General features: G+C 39.8%; 1 protein-coding gene across 1 annotated transcript; it reads left to right on the top strand.

Moving 5' to 3' along the window:
• The first annotated feature begins 784 nt into the window (after nt 1-784).
• Nucleotides 785-11,565, top strand: LRR1 (leucine rich repeat protein 1). Its single transcript, XM_075193171.1, has 4 exons — nt 785-1,337; nt 3,008-3,106; nt 5,148-5,875; nt 10,531-11,565. Exons 1-4 carry the CDS (start codon nt 1,083-1,085, stop codon nt 10,784-10,786), a joined length of 1,338 nt encoding a protein of 445 aa, XP_075049272.1. The 5' UTR covers nt 785-1,082; the 3' UTR covers nt 10,787-11,565.
• Nucleotides 11,566-17,665: the final 6,100 nt, after the last annotated feature.

Below are 17,665 nucleotides of genomic sequence, written 5' to 3'. Positions count from 1 at the left end.
GGCTGTTAGGGGCAGCCAGGTCCTCATGGACACAGACCCCGACATGGTTCTCTTACCTCTCTGTCTGTATGTATTACCTAGTATTGTTTTATTAAAGTTTGTTCCCAATTGTAAAGCGCTACGGAATTTACTGCCGCTATATAAATAAATGGTGATGATGATGATATCTAGAAGTTTCCTTTTTTTTTTATAAACATTGGACCACCCTCAGTCCTCTTCCCCTCAAAATAAAAGCTCCTCTTCAACGCAGCGCACACCTATGGCATCTGCACCCACACAGCAGCGGTGAACGAGACATTTGTACCAACTTCAAGTTCCATATGACAAGTTTTCCCTATCTAGACAGAGCCCCTCAAATCAGGACTGTCCCACCTAAATCAGGACAGTTGGGAGGTATGGATAAAACCATGGATTGCCTCCTCTATGGTTTCCTGTTTGGGGTTCCAGCTAACAGAAGATTTAGTACCACTGCCCTAGGTTAGGATTAGAGATAAGGTGCAACAGTATTAGGTGCAATAGTCTTTATAAGCAAAAATGGAGGGAGTAAGACAAAAAAGAGAGATTTGTGGAAGGTAATAGGGAGGGACATGCACAATATTGTAAGAAGAAAAACACCTTTTACTTATTTGTTATTATACAGGTTTCTTATTCAAAGTTTTGTGATTGGATTGGTCCAGTCCTCAGTATTATTACTATCTCCGCCGCAAGGTGGCGACAAACGCACATTAATTATAGTGACATCTGCTGGTGTAGACAAGAGAGTTGCCTATTGAACAGTACAGAGAACGAGAGACATTCTGGTGTTATCTCTATCATGCCGGAGGACTGGACGTCACAGGTGTAACGAGCGGGAACACAAAGTTGTGATGTATGTGGCGGGATAGAGCGGTGTGTTCCTGGCCCGCTCTCTATCATCCCGGAGGACTGGAGGACTCCCCTACGTCACAGGCGTAACGAGTGGGAACACAGAGTTGTGATGTATGTGGCGGGATAGAGCGGTTGTATTCCTGGCCCGCTCTCTATCATCCCGGAGGACATTCTACGTCACAGGTGTAACGAGCGGGAACACAAAGTTGTGATGTATGTGGCGGGATAGAGCGGTTGTACTCCTGGCCCGCTCTCTATCATCCCGGAGGAGTGGAGCTGCCGCCATGAAGCTGCAGTGTGAGGTGGAGGTGATCAGCCGCATGCTGCCCACCTTCGGCATGAGGAACAGGGGGAAGGGCACCCGGGCAGTGCTGTCCGTGGGGAGACAGGAGGAGAAGGGCTCCAGAGAGCGGGGCCCTATCTATTTAATGATCTGTACCCTTAAAGACAAGGCCGGATCCAGATACAAGGCGAGTCCCTGGTTCTTCAGTCTGACAGTCGCCATGACAACGGGGGGGGGGGGGGGCTGTTACCATGGCAACAGGAGAAGTTCTGTAGCATCTAGTGCACTGAGTAGTTAATGTCATTCTCTATATATTCATTATCACTGGGGCAAATACCTGTCATCACCTCCTCTCTCCATACCGCCCCCAGGTGGACAGTGCAATATCAGGTGCTGCATGTACAACACATGCTGCAGTGGTGCTATATCAGTGGGGATCATCATCATTTATTTATATAGCACCAACATATTCTGTAGCGCTTTACAATTGGGGATGCAGTGTTTGTCTGCAGTTGTAAAGCTACAACTATCACCTCATCCTAGATAAGTCTTTACCAATGTGCCCCTAAGACCGATGTTCTGGCAGCTCAGCTGGGTTTTTTTTTTTTTATAAAAGGGTGATGGAGAGGGAGGACCAACTACAAATCACAGTCTCAAATGATCTCATGGTGACAAGTTAAAATGGGGGAGGGAGTCATTCCTCCCATTACATCATCATCACCATTTATTTATATAGCGCCACTGATTCTGCAGCGCTGTACAGAGAACTTGGGCACATCAGTCCCTGCCTCATTGGAGCTTACAGACTAAATTCCCTAACACACACACACACAGACAGAGACTAGGGTAAATTTTGTTAGCAGCCAATTAACCTACCAGTATGTTTTTGGAGTGTGGGAGGAAACGAGCACCCGGAGGAAACCCACGCAAACACGGGGAGAACATACAAACTCCACACAGATAAGGCCATGGTCGAGCCACCATGCTGCCCTTTACATAGGAGTGATCAAACACTGACAATTCTGCGTGTAATGTTTGCTGTAGTGTGATGTGGAAAGATGTTTCCCTCCACCTCAATATCACATGTTAAAGAAATAAAAATGAATTTCAATTAACCATTTAGGGGGAAATCTTCTAAAGTGTGATATTCATTAATAGTTATTGACATCGCCAGTTTTTAGCTATTTACATGGGTGATTTTTAAATTGGAAGATCTATTCAAGTGAAATTGCAAAAAGTAATTTGTTTTTTTAAAAGTTAAAAAAAGAATTGACAGACTTGACAAAATCACTGAAATCTGCATTATATAATATAGGGGAATATATGGAAATTGATTTAATAAATTGCCATTGAAATTGGCAAAAATTTGAGAGAAATAAAAACTAAATGAGCGAAATTCACAATATTTATTTTTTGAAGATTTTAATTCTAAAGCTAGTAAAAAAATAAATAAATATGTGACTGATGTACAGTACATGTCAGCATTGTGATTCAGTCCCTACTGGCAACACACCCACAGGAAAGACAAATTGACTAGACTTCAGATGTAGAATTTTGTGCTTTCTTGTGTCCATGCTCTGTTTAAAACTTAATATAAACACTTGTCTGTCCTGTAGGTACGTTCTCTATAGGGATCAATGATCCCTACTTTAATTGAGGTGAAAACAGTTCAGATGGAAGTACCACAGAAACATCAGTGTGTCCAAGCTTTTTGATGTGTGGTTTTTGTTTTTAATAAATGTTCTTCTAAACTGCTCATACGATGTGTGTAACAGAAACATGAGAACATGTTAATTGTCTATAAGCAGCTATGTAAAGTAAACCATATTCTAATACCCTGACTCTTCTCTTATACAGCTGCAGGCAAACATTGAGAACTTGTTTTCCAAATTTTTAAATGAGGGAAAGGCTACAATACGACTTAAAGAACCAGCTGTGGATATATGCCTGAGCAAGGTACAATCAAGTGATGTTCACTTGCAATATAACACTGTTATTTGTTTGCTGTAAGTATGCCTGCTAATCTTCCCTATATGTTTGTATATAGTGGACGTTTGGACATTTTAACTATGTAAATTTTTTTTTTTTTTTTTTTTTTTTTTTTTTATCCCATTTCCCTTTTTCCCTAAATTGTTCAGGATTTCAATGGGACGCTTCTGGGGTAATGCTGTTACTGCATAGTAAGATGGAACACAATTTCTGCTGGTTTGTATTTAAAGGCAGGCGGCACGTCTTCTCTGATGGAGTCTTGCTGTTGTAAAGTCACTGATACATGGTGAAAAGGCCTTGCTGTAGGGCAGTGATGGCTAACCTGTGACATTCCAGGTGTTGTGAAACTACAAGTCCCAGCATGCTTTGCCAGCTATCAGCTAGTTATCTATTGGCAAAGCATGCTGGGGCTTGTAGTTTCACAACACCTGGAGTGTCACAGGTTAGCCATCACTGCCCTACAGCAAGGCCTTTTCACCATGTATCAGTGACTTTACAACAGCAAGACTCCATCAGAGAAGACGTGCCGCCTGCCTTTAAATACAAACCAGCAGAAATTGTGTTCCATCTTACTATGCAGTAACAGGCAACACTGTTACTCTCAGCAGTTCTTCTTATTTAACCTGCCTAATGGGGGTAAAGAGAGAGCAGAGGTAGGTAATTTGTAAGCAAAAAAATTTAAAAATATTACTTTAGATTTTTGCGTTCCTTTAAAAAGTCAAGTAATGCTACAGGACAGTGATGGGCAACAGTTACTAAGGCCACCTGTGGCCCTTCTAGCCTACACTTGCCCCAGCTCCTTTCTGCTTTAATGTCCGATTTTGTTTGTTATAGATTGTATCACTTGTTTAATTTATTAAAGTGGCTGCTGATGTTTTATTACAGAAGGTGCCTCTTTCTTTGATTAAATGTATTGTTACAGGAGACTAAGGCTGATCTGTGGCCCTTGAAGTGTCACTTCTATAGGAGCTTTTAGGGGAGTATGGGGAGTACACTTAACACATCTAACAAGTTTGTATTTGCGAGACAGCAAGATAAGCTATAGGTACTGTATCTTCTGAGTAGCTGTTGAATTAGGACATATTAGAGGTTTTGTACCTTCTGATGACTTTAATGTATTGTCTTTTTTACATGCCCTCTTACAACCTTTGATAAATAGGTGACATTTCCCTTCTAGTTTCTGTCTGTACTTTCTTTTCCGTCTTTTAGCCATGTCCTTATGTCATGGGGCAGAGGTTATTTACTCTTTGTCCTGGATAGGACACATAGCCGATAGGTACCCTAGGTGGTGAGCTCAGCACAGGAATGGTGTATCCCACAACAAAGACAGAAACAGCTCTATCTAATGATTTTTATGTGAGAAGAAAACCTAAAACAATGAATAAAAGATAACTGAAGGCCTTATACAACACTACTGATTAGTATATTAGTAAAAAGTGGTTATCCACGGAAACGCAAACTAAGGCCAATAAATAGTAATAAATTGTATTCAAAGCTCAAACACAGATCAACATAATGCAATTAAATATAACAAGGAATTCATCTTATGATGACACAATAGCCCTGATCAAAAAGTTGAAGTGATAGAATAAAAGAAAAATAATTTACAAAGGAGACCAGGGAACTTGTATAGCAAACACATGAAATGTAAATGGCTGCATTGTGCCATGTGGGCCACTAATTTAAAACAGGAGTCGCTAATCACCATAAACTTTTAGAGCTCCGCCTCTTACAGACACTGTTAGGAGCACTGCTACACAATATAACAAGGGGGAGAATGGCCAGCGCAGTGTAGGGAATGGCTGGGCTAATTTATAGTTGTAAAATAATATATTTTAGGCATGGCGCTCCAAAATATTATGTTCCCTTACATGAAAAAACATTCCTGATATTAGATTCTATATATTTGTTTTGTTGGGGTTTCTTTTTATGAAAGAGTTAATATTTGAATCACTTTGGGAGTTCCCCTCATATTTATATTTTCTGATTTTTTTTTTCCATGTTTTAGGCAGACGCCTCTAATCTAAAGAACTTTATTTCTGCCGTGGGTCTGGCACATAAAGGCACAGATGCCAATCCTTTACCGTTGTCACGTCTAACTCCCGCCAAGACCTCTGAAATAGAGAAGCCCAGGGCTAAGTTGATCATAACTTGCAAGAGAGACTACCCCCTTACTAAGAACTTCCCATACTCCCTGGAGCACCTTCAGGTATCGTACTGTAAGCTGGCTCGGGTGGACATGCGCATGTTGTGTTTAAAGAAACTTCAGAAACTCGACCTCAGCAACAACCATATCAAGAAGCTGCCAAAGACTATAGGTGACCTCGCGTGCCTTCAGGAACTTACCCTACACAGTAACTTCCTGGAGTCCTTTGAGGTAGCGCTGTGTAATTCTACCCTGAGACACTCGCTGAAGTCTTTGGACCTGAGTGAGAATAAACTGAAGGCTCTTCCTGTCCAATTCTGCAACTTCAAAGAACTTGTCAGTCTGAAGCTGGACGGCAATGAACTGGTACAACTACCGTTTGCAGTCGGCAAGCTGGCTAAACTACGGTTTCTCACCGCCACCAAAAATAAACTTCCGTATCTTCCCAACAGCTTCAAGATGTTAGTGCTTGAAAACCTGGATCTGTTTGGTAATCCATTTGTAAAGGCAAACCCAATGGCTCCAGACATTCAGCTGAAAGTCCCACTATCTTTACTGGAAACCGCTTCAAGAATAACTCTTAGTTACAGGTAGGAGTATTACTTTGGGTGCAGCTCTTTACAGAAAAATCCTTTCTCCTCCAGAAGTTTTTCGCATGTCCCTGCTATAAAATATATGTTTTTATTGTCTTATAACCCCGGCCCATGCACACAAAATAGAGGTTAGTGGAGAAGCTGGTGGTTAATACCAGAGGTATAGCCATATATCCAGAATACAGAAAAGATGAATTAGAAAAGATTTGCATGTCTGCCCAGTTCATAAAGTAAGGATTAAATGTTTTGGTGGTTTTTTTTTTGTGAAGCGTCGCTATTTTGAGGCAGGGATGTGTGTGCCTTCCATTGTCAGAAGCCTATTGTTACTGTATTCTATTAGTGGAGGGCTTTTGCTTTCACATGAGGCCACTTCACACTACCAGTAATAGTTGCTTGTTGGTGTAACTCATAAATGCTAGACAGGGGATACATAAAATAAGGAAGACAAAATGCAGACATAAAAACAAAGGGTAGGGATAGAGCTTACAATCTAGTGGAAAAAGAGAAGAGGAGTGTGTGTGGTTTGGAGCGGAGATTGGGACAGTTGTGGACCAGTGGGGATTAGTATAGACTCTGATAAAGAGTTGGGTTTTCCGCAGACGGCTGGGGGACAGTCTGACCAGGCGTGGTAGGGACTGCTATAGGCGGGTAGTAGTACAGAAGACGTCTTGTAGGCAGGATTGAGAGGTGGTTATCGGAGGTGAGGTGTAGCTATAGGAGGGAGAGTATTTCCAGATTAGTTTTGAGATCTATGGATGGATGGTGGGGGTGAGTAAATAGGATTCCGGAGGTATAAATTGCAGAGTGGTGCTGTGGATGTGAGGCGGTGAGAGATGAAGATCAGTCTTGCATCAAAGACAGGTGGAAGCTGAAACAGATGTTTGAAGGGGTTTCAGACCAGTGTTGATATACACCTGAGAATATTTATATGGCTAAAACTGTTTATATGACAGACTAATTGTAACAAAAGGCTTTTATTAGATTTAAAGTACTAAAACACAAAAGCATAAAAATGACCACACCATCATCACCATTTATTTATATAGCGCCACTGATTCTGCAGCACTGTACAGAGAACTCGCTCACATCAGTCCCTGCCCCATTGGAGCTTACAGTCTAAATTCCCTAACATACACACACACAGAAAAAGAGGGAGACTAGGGTAAATTTTTGTCAGCAGCCAATTAACCTACCAGTATATGTTTTTTGGAGTGTGGGAGGAAACCGGAGCACCCAGAGGAAACCCGCGCAAACACGAGTAGAACATACAAACTCCACACAGATAAGGCCATGGTTGGGAATTGAACTCATGACCCCAGCGCTGTGAGGCAGAAGTGCTAACCACTGAGCCACCGTGCTGTCCATAACTTATTAACAATAGATCATAATATTCTAGCATACACAGATTAGTTTTTCACCTGGTACATATTTTGTCTATTTTCTCTCAAACACCTCATATTTAGGGCATATAAATATATTAAATGGCTATTCGAAGACTGGACCCACCTAGGAACTAATTGTCTTTAAAATTTGATGTTGGGATTAACAGTGTCTTTAGGGTTAGTGACCCATTCACTTTTCATACCTGTTGAAAATACAGTGATGCCCAATTCCAAATGTAGGACAGATATTTCCGCCTTAAATTATTTGCTTGTTTGGAGACTCCCAGTTTAGATATTTAATCAGCAGCCAAACCTCTCGCCGGTACTGCCCCAGTTTGTGTAGACTCTCAGTATCCCAGCCGCTATTAGACCATTCTTTAATCGGATATAAATTTAGCCCAATTGAGAGCTCTTTTAGTTCGATCGCTGTAATATAATGTACTGTTCAGAGACGGCTGAAAGACTGATCTTCGGTGTATTTCACCCCTTGAATCAATGTTCTTCCAATTCTTCACTAACGCGTTTTGTATTGGTAAGACTTTAGCAAAGCTCAATATACACAGGAACGTCAAACTTTACATACACTCCAGGAACCATCAAATTAAGTTTCTCCTTTCCTGAGTAACCAGAAGCTGTGTTTTGTTTTGTTTGGTTTTTTTAACACAATAAAATATTACTACAAATGATCAAATAACACACATGTCATTTAAGATCACATCTAAAACCAATTCATTTTAAAACCATTAAAAACAATATATTGATCCTTCCTGTATCTGCAGTGTTGGAAGATAAATATTCACAGATGTATCGTCTCCATATTAATCATTCTATGGGGCATATTCAATTACAATTCTGGTCCACGGGATCGCGCCGGAGCGGGCCGCGAACTTAATCTGTTACCGCAATAACGTGGATTTTCCTTCGCAGCCCATAGGGTTGTGTACAAAAATCCGCGGACCAGAACCCTAATTGAATATGCCCCCATATGTTCTATTATAAAGACTCTCTATAAAAGCTCATTGGGGTGATTGTTTCATATGCCATTAAGCATTGTTCTTGTTTCCTATGATTAATTTTAACTTAATTTCATATCTTTTGATCTATTATCAGAACACTGATTCTTTCTCTTTAGATGTTTTTCTCCATTACTTTCCACTAAACGTACTCTCTGCACTTTTAAACAGTTAGTCACCTCTGTTATACTTGTCTAAGCCTTTTTTTGTTTATTGGGGTTTCTTTATAATTTAAACACCAAAAAAAGTAAAATATTTTCCCTACATTTCTAATGATTCCACAGCTATCAATTAACCCTTTTACTGCCAAGAGTCTGGGAGATTCCACCAAAACGTCTTGTTTGTTACTGTCAGGATATACCATATATCCAATAAGTTTACACACGCGCAGTAGATCCAGCCTATCAATCAGAGCAGCTTTATCTATGTCCAGTTTGGCCGCATGTATAAATCCAAATACATCTGACGGTTTGGCCTGAGCTCCAAAGGGACAGATCTCCCAAATGTTGTGTCCCGCTATATTGTCATTTAAGTCTATTTGGTCCTCTGTCATTCATGTTTAACATGCCTTCCCTAAACCCTAGTAGACTCTATAGACCCAGCACCTTGTTAATACACTAATGATTTTACTGCTTTATTATGTACAGCCTGGAAGTGTGTTTACACTCTGTACACATCAGTCACTGCAATAAACCGCTTTATGTGTTTACATAGAGCCTTCTATATCAGTCTTTGGCCTACTTCCACAACGGGATCAATCGTCTCATGGCAATGGTCCAGGAAAATAAAGGGCAATGGCTTTGCATGTGGCTTCCGTGTTTCTCTATGCTGAAAGTATATGAGATGATTGTGGACAGTTGGTGGGGACTGGGTAATTCTATTACCCAGACCGATGGCGACCATCACTTATTACATCTCCAGTATAACAGTGTAGGGATCTTAAAATGCCACAGGGATCAATGTCTCATATTTTCTTAGATGCCTATCGGAGTTATTTGGAAACGTATGGTATAACCCTTTCTTACACTAACTCTGATCCAAACCATAAATGTTGTTTTGTGTGGTGTTCGGTGAGGCAAGTAAACTAACACAAGATCTCTTGCTTGCACTTCACTGATGTTCAATGTCTGTAGTAGGAGATCATCTTTCCTGCACAGGGTGAAACGTTCTGAAACTGCTGAGTGTTGTGAAGGACGTTCTCCATAACTCCCCAGTTTGAGAAGAGCCTGCTTCAGGCAAGACCGATGATCTCCTGCTTGGACCTTTTTAAAGCCATTCAGGGACCTGTATGATTGAGCAAGATCAAGAAAGGAAGCGTTTTCTTTTATTTCCTCCCCTTACTCCATCCCAAACTGCATTTAGTTGTTTTTTTGGGGAGGTGGGATAACAAGGCTTTTATGGAATGTTTTTGTAAACCATGAAAAATATATTTTTATTTGCATGTGAATAAACAAAACTGGCATCATTTGAATTTCTCAAAAAAACAAAACCCTGAAACAATAGTTCTAATGTGAGCAGATTACATACATGATTGGCTTCAGGTATAGAGCCCCGGGGGTTCTTAGGTGTGGACAACCCTGATTCCTACATTTTACCAAAGGTGAAACGCTTCTTAAAAGAAGAATTCCAGTTTAATGACACCGGCAACTAGTGCATCTGCTAATATTCATCCTTTCCCGTCTGTACTGCACCTGTTACCTATCTTATTGATGTGATAATCCTCATAGTACAGTATCCTGAGGGATATGTATGATGGTACTAGGGGGCTGGGTATTAAGTTATTGGGAGCATGGCTAGGTGACAGTATGATAGCTTTGCAGGCAAGGGGATAGTAGACCCCGATTTTGCTAATAGCCTGCACAGAGGTATCACATAGAACTACGTGTAGCACAGGTGTGAACCATTCATTGGAGCCAGGTAACCAATGAATCTTTAAACAAAACATTTCTGTTGGTGCCAAACTTTCAAGATCCATCTCTATTGCTCTCAATGACTTTATTTGACTCTGGCTTCTGATTTCTACTTTATTTGTCCAGGGGTAGATAAAATACATTCCCCTGCTCTATGCACAATTAAGCAAATACAGTTGTTGAGGTTGCAGTCCCTTTAAACTGCACAAGCTTGTTGTTCAAGTAGCCTTATGAGTTGGCCAGCTGCTCTTAGTGTGTGGATACAGGGTTACATTTTCCACAGTAAATTATTGTAGATTTTTTTTTTTTTCTTTCTTTCACAATACTGTTTGTTTTATTTTTTCCAGAATCCCATATGGACCACAACTCATTCCTAATAACATTTGCCAAGATTTGTCTGTGGCTAAAACATGTGACTGTGGCGGGCCGTGCTTGAGTTCCTTCATCCAGACGATTGTTGTAATGAATCTGCATCAAGTATCTCGGACGGTGGTCCTGGTGGACTCCATGGGGGGGACAGAAGCTCCTATTGTTTGCTACTTTTGCTCTCTCACCTGTTACTCTATGTTCCTTGATAAATACCTGCAAAGCACTAGAGTGTAAACTGCAGATTGGGAAGCCTGGTATCTCCTGATGACACCTCTGATTCCATTTCACACACTTGATATCAAAGAGCCTTAATACTGAATTGAGGTCGCTGGTCCACCGAGGCTGTATTTTTAGTTCAGGTTGCAAAATGATTGACAGCCTATGCTGCATGGGTGAAAGGTATTCTTTAGAGCAGTGCAGCAGGATTGAGACACCATTGTGTAGGAGTGTAGTGGTGTATAGGGAAAATATTCAGTTTTGCATTCCTCAAGGGTGACTGATAATGAGAGAATGAATATTAAATTTTGAAGTTAAAATGTTTGTTAAACTTTGGAGGCTCTGTAGGGTTCTCGTGTGGAATGGTGGCAAATGTTTCAGAACTTTGTAGTTGTAGGGTTGAGAGCTCTTCGATATTGGCTTAAAATTGAGCTTGAATGGTGTGCCGAGTGCTGGTAGAGGACTGCGTGATGGTATGTGTTGGACTGACGTTGGATTGAGGGGTGTGTTGTGCTGGCAGAAGATTGATCTTTGCAGGATTACCTTGTTAGGATGGAGGATTGAAACCTGTAAGTTTTGTACCTGCTCATAAGAAGCAGCTACAGAACTGTGTTTTCTGAGCACACTTGCAGTGTTGATACCCACTGATCTCTTCAGACTTACCAACCAACAGATTGAAATGTAAACAAAGATGAATGTATATGGTTTATCATTACATCTTAAATATTTCTAAGTGCTATGTGTAAAATAGAAACATTTTAAAACTATTTTAATAAACACAATTTTTATTTATTGACTGTTCGTTGTCTTGTGTGTCTTTGTCTCGCTGTGGGAATTCATTTCAAAACAGACATTGAGCTAAACGAAGAACTGTTATAATAGTTTTTCAATAAGTACAGTTTTAATGTCTCTGCAACGATGGTTATCATTTCAGTCTGTAGTGTATTATGTAACATTACGGTTAAACCTAACCAATACCAGCTGCTTGGTTCAGGGTGAACAATTTCATTCATATTGAAAGTAGCACTCAAAGCTAAAAATAAATTTATTTGTGGTGAAAGGGTGGATTTATACACCATTTGCATATAAGTGGAGAAAGTTTTACGTTTTGTTTTTTGCCTGCAATGCAATAAATATTTTTTTCACTATGTAACCAAAAAAAGCTTTATGTGATCCAATTAAATATGTAACATTCATTGGTGTAGAGCCTTCACCTGGAGCCGGCTGCTCCCCATGTTAGCGGAATGGGGGCAGCGGACTTCCGTATCACTTGACCTCTGCGTAGTAAGGGAGGTCACAGGGCATACCCGGAGGAGGGAGGAAGTGCACTGTGCTCTCCGTCCTCTGTGCGTGTGCCTCTATCACGTTACCCCTCACTGGTGTACACTATAAAAAAGCTAATACAGAACCCTAATGTAAGTGATGCTTCATAAAAATGTGCAAAACATCGCAAATACAAAGCGTAAGGAGAAACTTAAATTTCATAAGGTACTTTTAATTTTGACTATTTACTACTTTGCCTAGTGTATAGAACCAGATTTACAGGATTACATTAGACTGTATGGGGCATATTCAATTGTCTGCGGTTCCAGCGGCGTTAAAACTATTACCAGTATTACGGTAATATGAAGCCGGATTTCAGCTCGCAGTTCCCTCCAGCGTGAAAGGTACCGTAATAACGGTATTTACGTGCACTATTACTGTAATGACGGCAATAGTGTGCGCGCTGCATTACTTTTGCCAGTAACGCTATCAATTGAATCTGCCCCTATGAATTAAAACCCCCAAAACAATTGTTAGTGCTTATCCTTGCTAGAACAAATGCTTTAAACATCACTGAATGCACATATGTGCAGGAACCTGGGGCCCGATTCATTAAGGATCTTAAATGAAGAGGTATCTTATTTCAGTTTCCTGGACAAAACCATGTTACAATGCAAGGGGTGCAAACTAGTTTTCTGTTTTGCACATAAGTTAAATACTGTCTGTTTTTCATGTAGCACACAAATATCAACTTTAAATTTCAGTGTACAAATAAGCTATCAAGTATTTGTGTGCTACATGATAAAACAGTCATTATTTAACTTAAATGCAAAACAGAATACTAATTTGCACCCCTTGCATTGTAACATGGTTTTGTCCAGGAGACTGAAATAACATACCTCTTTATTTAAGATCCTTAATGAATCAGACCCCTCATTATTATTGTTACTACACCCCTAAATAACCCTTCATAGGCTGTCCAGGAGCCCAGCTTCCCCATCAGCTTCATACAGAGGAGATGGAAAAGGCTGGAGAGAGCGCACTTTGCTGTCTGGAAGGAACACCACCTGCACTCTGGTGTCCAAGATGAGGCTGAGGAATAACATCCGCTGACAGGGAAATTACTGGGACTTCAGGTTCCAGCACTTTTATAGTCCAAGAGATGGCACAGAAGGGTCTGAGCCGCTTTCCACCTTTATGAGCAAGTCGTCCAGACGGGACTATGGATACTCCAAAGTAATATAACCGTGTGGTCATCACTGCCATGATTATTGTAAAAGCCTGTGGCGCAGTGGCAAAGCCAAAGGGAAATGCACTGAATTGATAATGGGAGTCCTTCCCCCCCCGCAAAGCTAAGCAGTTTATTTACTGCAACGCCTGGTGGGTTGACTGTGACACATTTACTATGTGTGTATATATAAAGTATATACTACTACAACATTTCCACACCTCAGGCTTTACCACTGACTTTCTTCCCTCAACAATATAATAAATCACATTTACAAAATCCTCTCCCTTATACTAAATGTACCATTTGATATATTGTATAATAAAAATACTTTGGAAAGAAATTTTTATTTTTTTTAATGTCCTTGTACACTAGTCTACAAACGACCAATGACTTATTTAAGTAAAGCTTAGCCGTTCTACTCCAGCAGAAAAAATAAATAAAAAATACTAGCTGTTGCTTCCTAGAAGCAGAAACAATGAGTTAAAAGATATTTAGATAAATACACATCCTGGAGAAGTTAACGTGTAAAGGGAAGATTTGGGTGTGCCCAGCCATAAAACAGTCACAGTACAGTTTGCCCTCAATCTGTATGTTAAACAGTCATTCCTCTTGTATGCCTGAGGCTGTCCACTTTAGCAGAAGCTTTTCTGAGGTGTATTCTATTGTTAGTTCTTGGTAAACAAGTATAAGGTATCCTATGATTTCCATTCAATGGGTTAACTAATGACAAATCTCTCCAAAGTCTCAAAAGGTGAAATAAAAGCCTGATAAAATAAGTGTTTTTCACATTATAGATGTTTATAACTCAACACATACTTATGTCCATTGAATATGAAGCTATGTATTTCCATGTAGGCTAGTCTGTCTTAACCTTAATTTTTATCATTTTTTAATTTGGCTCACTTCAGAATGATCGAAAAAAAGGACGTTGTAGATTTAAAAGGTTTATCTCGGTGGCCAAATCTCACAATGGAGTATTTTCTGGAGAGTACCAGGCATCTGTTGCCCTTCATCCTAAACTGACTTTCACTTTTTTTGATCTAGCAGTTAAAAAATAAATAACATTTTTATTTATTTCTATCCTTATCTAGAGCCCTAATGACATTGATTGGTCTCACCTATTTTCAGATATATTGTGTATAGTTTAAACTTCTATTAGAGAGAGATTAGACAGCAACTAATAGGACAGTGTAATTCCAGATGCAATGTGACATGGGCAAATTTCTGCAAAATCTGTGCAGGAATAGGGATCATTAATCCCAGTGCTGCATGTTTACAGCAGTTCCCTCCAGCTGTGTTATATTTACAACGCAGGAGTAGAGACACTTGGAAAGCAATCCTCTCTAGACCATAGTGCTAGATAGTAGGGGAGGTCCGACCCTAGTAGTTCTCAGTCTGTGTGTACATTAGGGAATTTAGATTGTAAGCTCCAATGGGCAGGGACTGACGTGAGTTCTCTGTACAGCGCTGCGGAATTAATGGTGCTATATAAATATCTGCTGATGATGATGATTTGGACTTTTGTTTCCAGTTGAGCAGTTCCTTTTGTGATTATAATGATGTAGCTGGTGCTGAAAGTGTAAGCACAAACTGTTTCCTAATTTAAAATCCAGTAAGAAAATGCAGTGCAATCGCCCTTTGTGACATCACACACCTACTTAGTTTTGCACATGTTTACTTGAATTTATGGAGAAGTCCATGTATTTAGCAGCGTCTACGGGGGTGCAAAAGACAAATTTGGGCATCCTTGCCAAGTGTGGATTAAACATAAGTGCACCTACTTTTGCACCCACATACTAAAATTTGAGTGTCTGGATTGGTCAGTGTATTGGCAGATTTTAGTTTGATTTATTTTTTCCATTTTTGCAGCTGTTACAGCAAATTTAAAAATAAAAACTGAAATTTGCAATGTGTTTAAAGGTCCGAGTTCTCTGCCCTATCTATCATATCAAATGTACTGGTTGTTAGATGACAAGAAGTGGGCCTCCAATCAGGAGGACTTTGGTCTGAGGTCACTATGCTGGAACTTTGACATCACAGTGACGGGGAAAAAAATAAAGTGCCTCCATTCACCAGTACTGCCCTTGGTTCACGTAATGAAAGAAATACGTAGGGGCCTATATTACTGGGTGTGAGAAACAGTTACAGCAACTACCTACTGTTTTTTTTCCGTAGTTTTCATTAAAAAGATTAACTTCCATCGCTGTGGGCAGGAAAAAGAAAAACCCAAATTACAATGGATATGAAATGATTAATTTTGAGTTCCAGTCGAAAATGACATTTGTCACTCCATAAATGTAATGATAACAAAATGTAGGAATACCAGCATTTTTTAAATAATGTTAAAATGTTAACAAAACAAATATGTAAGCTTGCGAGCAGGGCCTGCCCACCTCTATGTCTTTTCTACCCAGTCTGTTTATTACTATGTGTGTCCCCATTTGTAAAGTGCTACGGAATTTGCTGGCGCTATATAAATAAATGTTGATGATCATGAAATGTGATGGGTGTTCCTGTGGGTACACAGCGATAACTTAAATAACAGGTGGGTAAAGTGGTGTCCGTATAATTAACAAGTACCAAATCAACTATTAATGCAATGAATGATAAAGTGCAATTAATCCAAATTTTAGCACAATCAATATTGCCAAGACAACACAGTAACAGAAAACAGGTAACTATGATCTATCAGCCACAGAGACCAAACAGTCCACTGTATCCATATGTCTTATATCCAGTTGTCATCAACAACTATAGATCCATAACTGCCATATTATAAAAAAAAAATGGTTACAACAAATATAAATAATTTTACCAAAATAAAAAAAAAAAGGATATATTTTACATCTCTCTGGGGCATTTCGTATGCATTCATATTGAAATTCTGTGATTGGTAAAGTGGATTGCACTCTGCAAATGTTGCTACAATCAAGCCTCCCTAGAGAAAGTGGATTTACTTGAAAGTGAAATGGTAGAATAAAGTTAGGCCCATACTGTACATATAAGTATATTTTAAACCTCATGTGACTAGTCCAGAAAGCAGCTTAGCACTGTGACTGTCAGCCTGTGAGAATGGCTGACAGTGGATGCCAAATGGCCTGTAAGGCATACACAACCTGTTCCAGGAGGGAGCAACAGTTCCTTGTTTACAGAGTATGAAATTGCTACCTGCATATAGCTGCTTCTCCTAAGCAGCGGATATAACACGAATTACTTGGCGTGGGGCACCGCAGTGTAAACAAAGTTGTGTACACAAAGTTTTTTCTTGTCTTTTGTTACTGTGTTGTCTTGTTGGCATTATTGACAGTGCTAAAATCTGTATTAAATCTACAGTTTGATTTAATAGGATAACTCTACAGAAGTAATACCACATTTTATACACTAAAGCGCACCATTTACATCTACACTGTGTTTATATATATAAAGTCCAACAGTCCATGGAGACACACTGCGCAAAATGTTCAGGGTGGAGTCTCCACTCATATTTCTTCACACCCCACAGAGGTGCCAAGAAAAATGAGCAGAGATTCCTTACCGTAATGTTAGGTAATGTGTGCAGCCAGACATCGCGGAGATGCCCAGCGGCACATCGCAACCAATCAGATCTCTGTCTAGGGGTTAGTATTTATAATATGTTCATTTTAAAATGGTTTATGGGGTATAAAATGTTATTTCTTGCTGGACCTCTGACCAATAATAAATTATTCCTGTAAGGGGAATTGAATATATATTAACTATTTAGTAAGGAGTTTACATCTCTATTTACGACTGGTTTATGGCAGCAGGTTATTTCAGTACCAGATGAGCCAGCTCTTGACTGGATGTTTATCCAGTGACCATGTGATATATGATTTAAGTGAACTGAATACTACTTTAACCATTGTTGTCCACTGTCCCTAATTACCATGGACTGCACAAGATTTGTCCCTGTCAAAGTCTCTATTTTTTAGTGCACTATTATTTAGTACTCAAAGTATAATTTATCTTTCCTGTATGGTAGATGTCATTTGTTTATATTCTTATTACATAGGCTTTATTTTAATATTTGATGAACTATACATTAGAGCTAATCTCAGTAAACATTACCACTGCAAGGTCCATCATAGACTCATCATGGAAGTGATTTTCAAATGGTGGAAAATATGTTGTAACTACTGACATATTATTGGAAAACTTATTAAAAACTTGGCCTGCCTAAAGGAGCCATTTTGTTGGCGTTTGTGTCTCTGTTTAGGAATAGTCCCCATTGACAACACATGTATTCGTCGTGTAGCTACGTCCCCAGACGCAGTTCGCCCCCTCGCTGTAACACAGCGCACGTTCCACCCGCCCAGGCAACGCGATACTGCTTCATCATTGGTCGAATAACCTGTCATCTAACTTTAGGCCCGTCCCCCCAACCA

The sequence above is a fragment of the Mixophyes fleayi genome, chromosome 12 (assembly GCF_038048845.1).
Source record: "Mixophyes fleayi isolate aMixFle1 chromosome 12, aMixFle1.hap1, whole genome shotgun sequence".
NCBI lineage: Eukaryota > Metazoa > Chordata > Amphibia > Anura > Limnodynastidae > Mixophyes > Mixophyes fleayi.
The sequence above is the reverse complement of the archived record's forward strand: the minus strand, read 5'-3'. Positions and strand labels throughout refer to the sequence as shown.